We start from the raw sequence: 7,428 nt of genomic DNA on the forward strand, positions 1-7,428 counted from the left end.
CACGTGCGTCAAGCACTAGGAAGTGTAATCGAGCTTGAACTCATGATAGTGCCAAGAGACTGCAATGGCAAGATGTACAGTGAAAAAGGAGTTATTTTTCGGTCTGTTCTCACTTAAACAAATGCAGTGGATTGAGCTTAATTTGTATTGAACCTGGAATATTCCTTTAAAGTTCTGTAATTGTAGAGAATTTCAGCTGCAATTATAGAACCATATCACTCACAATGTATAAAAGACAACAGCAACTTGAAAATGTCATTTTATTTATGCTTTTACAAACTTATTTACAATAAACAGTGAAGCAGTTCATCATTCATCAGTTTAATCCTAATGTATGATCAACGGTTGGTTTCAAGATGACGATATCGAATACAGTTTTAGCCCACTATAGGCTCTTAGTCAAACCACATTTCAGTGAGAAGTGGCCGAGTTTGGCATGGCTTCATAATAATCTTTGCAGCAATTCATAATCTGACAATTTGTACTTGGAGAAAACATGTAATGTTCACCCCTGGGATAAACAGACCATCTCCTCCAGGACATAAGATTAGCCTAAACTAGATTTCAATGCAGCTCAAGCTAACCAATGTCTGAATTTAGTGAGGTAAATTAACTGACTATAATCCTAAATAAGCTTGAATAACTCTCATATGCTTATTCCATTGACGAATACAGTAGCCCAAATAAATAGAAGAAAAAAAAAAAAAAAATCACATTAATAATACAGCCTTTCCTGTTGTGAGGGTTTGGAAGAAAGTTAGCCGCCCCCATCTTGATTCTTACCAGACTACTTGCATCAAACCATATGGTATTTTTTACTGCTTTTTCTTTTGTTCTTTTAAAATACAGCTGCTTACAAACCTCCTGTGCTGCAGTTAAAGTCAGGCTGGATGATGTTTTGCTAAAACCATTATACTGTATATTTAAGGAGCACTAAGGAAGGTAAATCTCCAAAGAAACAGCCTGGAAGGGACACTGAGCTGTGGTAAGTCCTTTAGGAGCAAGTTTATTACAAGGGATAGCCAGTGGGGGGAGCTTTGTCATACTTATTGCTCTCTAATGAAAAAGGTGGAATGCGCACATCAAAGTGTGAGCCATTTGTCCTCTCAAAACAGAATGTCCCCCTAAACAAGAAAACAGTACAAAACATATTCATTTCTCATTATATGAGCAAGGCTATTAAAAATATTGATATAATGATCAATGATTGATAGATGTGTCTTGTGGATCAATTGGTCAGTCCACACATTTTTAGAAAAATTGCAGCTCATACAGTAAAGGCTGGCATGTTTTTAAACTCACCACATGTGTCCACTGGGTGCTTGAAGTGAAACATGACTGCTGTACTGAAAGGCCGGCTGTTCTCTTGACAAAACTGGCTCCTGTTACGATAACGAAGGTTTGTATTCAGGAATCAAACCTTATATCCATAATTCTTAATAGGTCTTATGTTTATGCATATTAACAACATTCAAGCTGTTACTCACCTTGCCAACCACTCCTCTGCCACGGACTGTTTCCAGAGTCCCTGAGAGACTGAAGATCCTCCAGTGTCTTTCCCGGAGTTGAACCACCTCATTGCCCAGGTTCTCCAAACGAATGCAATATCTCCACTGAGGTAAAACATCAGCATATTATCTCCATGTCATCCAAGGACATGTTTAAAATATTTTTCTTTGCAGCGAGCTATTTTGCCCTACAAAGCCAAAGCGCAGTAACAACCGCAACACTGAAACAAACACCCTGTCTATACTGGACGCGAGCGTCGGGTCACGTCAAAAGCAAGTAGAAGATGCTGTCTACACTGGAGGCGTTGCGCTGTGCCCGCCCACTGGACAGATGTTTATCTGTTAACTGTTTGGCAAAATTCTTTACTTGCTATAATGCTTTGATATGTCCAATCATAGGGTTGTTGAAGCTTATATTGCTTATGTTTTTATGAATCAAACAATACTTGTGTGTAAACCGATCACAATGTATCTACATTCTCCGGTGAATTTACTGTAACATGATTACTAATATTCATGACTTCTGAGTATTTTATAACATTACTTACTGACCTTTTAGCAGATTGTATGTTTACAAGTCTGTTATCTATAGGTACAAGTTACTACAAGGTAGTTTCCAATGGAATGTATAATCATCTCGATTGTTTAAAATGCACCGATTTCATAGTACATAGAAATCTGTTTAGTGTGTCAACATGTATCTATTACAACTTTATTGTAATTTTTATATTGCATATTTCGGCATATTATTTTCATGTTTAATAAAGTATATTTCATCCCCATCATTATTAAATCCTCATTTTATGTTTTTAGTTTACAGTATTATTGTGTGCAGTGCACAGACATACTATTGTAGTATTACGGTTTTACTTGCATTATCAACTGAGGCTGTACAATATAATCTAAAATAATGAAGTCTTCCATTGAACTCGTATCAGCCATATCACAAGTTATACATTTTAAATTGATAAGTCTAGTACATTACAAACATTAATAGTAGATAAAACACTTGAATGATCATATTAAAATATACTTGTAACTGGTGGTGGTCCAGTGTAGAAAGGGTGTGAGAAAATGGCTTAGAAGTTTTTTGATTGTCCAGCCGTGTGAATTGTTAAAAAAAAAAAAAAAAAAAAAGTGTCACTCTGTTTTCTCTGAATCTGAGCTGAACACATCTGTCACTGTACAGATCATAGTCTAAGACAGGGGTTTTCAAACTTTTTGATGCCAAGGACCCCTGAATATGATGATCTTGCAAGGAACCCCCTTCCTAAAATAAAAAAGGCTGCTATACACTCACCGACCACTTTATTAGGTACACCTGTATAACTACATATTCATGCGATTATCTAATCAGCCAATAGTGTGGCAGCAGTGCAATGTATACAATCATGCAGATACAGGTCAGGAGCTTCAGTTAATGTTCACATTAACCAACAGAATGGGGAAAAAAAATCTCAGTGATTTCGACCGTGGCATGATTGCTGGTAACAGATGGGCTGGTTTGAGTATTTCTGTAACTGCTGATCTCCTGAGATTTTCATGCACTACAGTCTATAGAATTTACTCAGAATGGTGCCAAAAACAAAAAAACATCCAGTGAGCGGCAGTTCTGTGGATCGAAATGCCTTGTTGATGAGAGAGGTCAACATTAACCATAGCTCATGACCCGTATTTGCATGATTTTATGCACTGTACTGCTCCCACACGATTGGCTGATTAGATAATTGCATGAATAAGCAGGTGTCACTGAGTGTATATTTTCACATACTATAAAAGACCCATTTTTTGAAATTGTAAAAATAAAACATTTGTAAGAGAAAAATTGTAAATGTGATATTATAATGACAACGTTTTGTGCAAAATTAAATTATTAACATTTATATTGTCATTATACTCAAGTTAAAAGAAATTACTTTATAATTATTTATTATATTATCTAGAAAATATTTAATTTGTATTAAGACAACGCACACCTTTTTTCTACTTAATATTAGATGTATAAACCTAGTATTTACAAGTCAACCTAGTCTTTAACATCAAATTCAGTAAAAGGTTTCTTTTTATTTTTTTATATTATTTTTTTCCTAAAAATTTCTGCACACCCCCTAGCACCCACTTGTGGCCCACTGGGGGTCCCCGGACCCCAGTTTGAAAACCCCTGGCTATGTTCAGACTGTCAGTCCAAATCCGATTTTTTGTGTCTCTGATCGGAATCTGATCTTCATGATTGACTGTTCACACTGCATATCACAACTGATCAGATCCAATTTGTGTGTCCCGTTGCTAACTTAAATTTTTTGCATATCTGTATTGGTTGCTATAACAATGACATTGTGTCAGTATGCAAAAAAAAACATCATGGAGAGGCATGGAACAGAGATTTTAGCTTATAACATGGCAATGTGTTGCTGCGGCACCGGACTACGCCTTACGAGGCAGCAGCAGAGACAGAGGAGGCTGGCATGCGGCCGTCTCCACCAGTATCATAGTTCATAGTGGTGTGTGGTCCAGACAGACTAGCATTGAATGGGGCTCGTGTGTCACCTTTGAAGAAACGACGTGGCTGTCGAACTTCAGAATCCACGCAGGAAGATTCCATTAATATTATAAGCTAGACCTGCACTCCGGCACAACACCACTTATTTCTGCCACCACTGCCAGCATGTTTCCTGCAACAATGTGTGACATATATCGTGCCTTTACATGGCGTGAAAATGTGACATGGCAAAAAGCCACTTGAGATCTGATCAGAGCGGTCAGACTGAAACGGGTTTCCAGAAATGTGATTTGAATAGGATTTCAAACCACATTTGAATTTATTTCATGTGATTTTTTGCCGTTCAGACTTGCTAAATATCCAATCGGATATGCACAAAAATCAGGTTTGGACAGACAGCCTGAACATAGTCTAACATCCAGTCTACACCTGATGCGAGCGTCGCATCGTGTCAAAAGCAATAGGACCCATTATCACCAATGATGCTGTCTACACTGAAAGCATCCGTTGTGGTGCGTTGCGCTGACAGTAAATTGGTGTCCCGTTCCATGTTGCGCTGCACGTGCTGGTGCTACTATTGCCAACAATACAAATAAACGGTTTAGAAAGTTAGTGTCGACATGTCCAGTGTAGACAGCCTCAAGCCGTTGCATTAACTTAATTTTGACAAAATGTGTAGTTACAGCATTTTACCTTTGAAGGGCAGTATAACAGAAGCGTAAATTCAGCTCATTTTGCTTACCCAATACACATGGGAGTTCTGAGCTTCCTATAGACACACAAAAAAAAAACAATCCACAAATTTGACCTAGTTTCATACAAGCTTATATGTTTCATAAAAACAAAAATGCAAAGAAACCTGCCATGTGAAAATATACTGCAAAGGCATTTGTCAATTGCTCCTCTTACTCTCATGCCCATGTAGAAGGGGATCACAGTGACGCGGATTTTCTCTGTGGTTTCTCTGTGTACATCTGAGAGCTCCAGCCAGGGATGGTTCTTCTCCTGCCAGGCCCTGAGTGTATCTCTTGCAGTGAATGGGGGATCTAAGAGAACAATAGAATATCAGAAACTTTTTAACAGGGGTAGCAGTAGTTTGAATACTGTTGAAAGAGTAATTTGACAAATGTTTACTTTTGGAGGGGTTGAACATGAGGAAGCGTTCAAACAGCTCATGCTGGATAGGAACTTGCTCAGTGGAGTTATAAGGCAGGATGTCTTCATGACTGACATAATCCAGACCTAAGAGAGACAAGCAGACAAGGACCTAAATAACCAGCAGCTAACAGTCAAATACAATGGACAGCCCTCTTTATAATGGAATGGCTGACTGTTTACAGTATCTTGTTTGTACCTGGAATAGCATACAGGGCCCTGCTGTCATCATGATTGGCCAGGAAAGTAACCGCTTCGGTCTGAGACCGCTGAGACTAAAAGTGACACAAAACACAGTCACAAATGTAAATAATGAACTCAAGACTGCGCCAGCATGAGCAACTCATCCAAGCTAAACATGCACAGACATAGAACACACAGAATACTTTTCTTTAAGCAGTTAAATAACGTAAAAACATATTATTAAGGGGTTATTCATGTAAATGTGGACCATTTTTGCCACTGAAATAAAGGGCAGAGTACTTAGTAGTTTGATGGCACTTACTATATGTGGGCAGTCTCTGGTGTCTATGAGGACCTGGTAGTACGTATGCATTTTCCCCTTCACCTCTTTGGACCCATGGCCCGCAGAGTCCGGCTTGCTGGAATATCACAAACAGAAGCATTCAGTTGTGATGCAAACTAAAGCTACTTTATCATGCGTAAGCTGCAGAGCTGTAATGCATACCTGTCAGGTGCAGCAGGGCTCACGTCTCTATCATAGAGTCGAGCATGCCAGGGGAACAACACTATTCCTCTGTAACCAAATACACTGTGCAGGAAAAGCTGTGGATGGCAAGATAAACAGGTGAAACAAGTTAGAATGTCCAAGGCAATGGAATCAGAAATAGTTCAGAATTAAAATGATTGCTCTCCCTCTCTCTGACCTGGCCTGTTTCATATTTGCCATGTTGCTTCAAGGCCTCAAACACTCCAACAGGTTCCAGTATTTTCCCTTCTGGTCTGTTTCTGCCAAATAATTATACAAGAGAAAAGAATAGGGGGAAAAAATGCATCTGTAAAATATTCTACACTTACAATAGATTACTGACCCAACCCAAACCCAATCTCAGCTAACGTTCAGTCAACAGGTCTGAACACTGCACACAGTCTACAAAAAAAAAAAAAAGAGAGAGAGAGAGGTTTGGACACAGACCAGACTGAATTTGAAATCTCAGTTCAAGAGCAGGACGAACTGACAACCACGTGAGCTGACCACAGGAATGGGACTTGTTTACTGTCTGTTGGCTCATACCACACTGATACTTATATAATCAAGAGTGGCTTTGGGTGTTTAAAGCAAGGTTGAGGTTCGTCCCTCATGTTTGTAGGCCTCATTTTTGTGCACTGTTACCTGTCCCATGTAGAAGATACAGTTTTTAGGCCACTGACGTTTAAAACAACTCAACAGTAGTTGTAAATCTATATATTAGGTCATCAAAACATACGTAAAAATGAAGTGCAGCGTTGAATCACACAGTTGTGTCACTCTGCACTGAAACAGTATGGCAGCAGTGTTGCAGCTCTACGAGCATGTTTATCATTACAACTACAGAACCATCTAACATTAAACACCCGGCAGCTGATATTAACGCCTTCATAACATTCTAGCGATTTCATAGATACACTATGTACATAGAACAGTTCGCGGAAACTACAACTCTACGCAGTTATGTAACAGCAGGACATTTCACTTCAGTTTTTAGCACTTACCGTGATGACATGAACCTCGTCTGCGGAAAACTGGACAGCCCGCAAGCTGAACACAACGTCTGAGGTCTTTTAGCATCTAATCCGCTGCTGAAATCAACTGCACTCAGTATTCTGTGAGAGCATTTCTGCGTGTTATATTTACAGGCGGTGGACAATAAACCCCGACGTATTGCGCACGCTGCCATCTTCCTTTAGCTGTCTACACAAGAGCACATGAACGCAGTCAATATATTTCAGATTAAACCCAAAACTGACGTTTCGTTTAGTGAAATTCGTGACTACGGAAAAGAACAGCGCTGTACTGGAACTTTTAGGTTTACCTTTCGAAGGAGAAATTGGACAAAACAACGTGGGACACCATTTCCCATCATGCACTGTGACCGGAAATACAGCTTTATCATTTATTATTATTATTATTATTATTATTATTATTATTATTGTGACAGCTTTAAATATATTTTAAAAACAGTTATTCAAAGAATAAAATAAAAAATAATAATTAAAAAAATACAAAACCATAATATGACTAAATATGGATAAATGAATTAGTAG

General features: G+C 38.6%; 1 protein-coding gene across 3 annotated transcripts; it reads right to left on the reverse strand.

The window, feature by feature from the left end:
• Positions 1-246: 246 nt before the first annotated feature.
• Positions 247-7,248, reverse strand: LOC127430283 (polymerase delta-interacting protein 2-like). 3 transcript variants are annotated; one of them, XM_051679990.1, is made up of 12 exons: positions 7,197-7,248; positions 6,877-7,075; positions 6,051-6,132; positions 5,852-5,949; positions 5,669-5,765; positions 5,363-5,438; positions 5,143-5,250; positions 4,918-5,054; positions 4,751-4,777; positions 1,488-1,613; positions 1,303-1,382; positions 247-1,124 (listed from the first exon to the last, which is right to left on the reverse strand). In XM_051679990.1, the coding sequence occupies exons 2-12, from the start codon at positions 7,059-7,061 to the stop codon at positions 1,010-1,012; spliced, it is 1,131 nt and encodes a 376-aa protein (XP_051535950.1). In that variant the 5' UTR covers positions 7,062-7,075; positions 7,197-7,248; the 3' UTR covers positions 247-1,009. The 3 variants fall into 3 exon arrangements, with proteins under 3 accessions (XP_051535950.1, XP_051535951.1, XP_051535949.1); XM_051679991.1 differs by having other exon boundaries at positions 6,051-6,126; positions 6,877-7,203; XM_051679989.1 differs by having other exon boundaries at positions 6,877-7,203.
• Positions 7,249-7,428: the final 180 nt, after the last annotated feature.

The sequence above is a fragment of the Myxocyprinus asiaticus genome, chromosome 39, assembly GCF_019703515.2.
Source record: "Myxocyprinus asiaticus isolate MX2 ecotype Aquarium Trade chromosome 39, UBuf_Myxa_2, whole genome shotgun sequence".
Lineage (NCBI taxonomy): Eukaryota > Metazoa > Chordata > Actinopteri > Cypriniformes > Catostomidae > Myxocyprinus > Myxocyprinus asiaticus.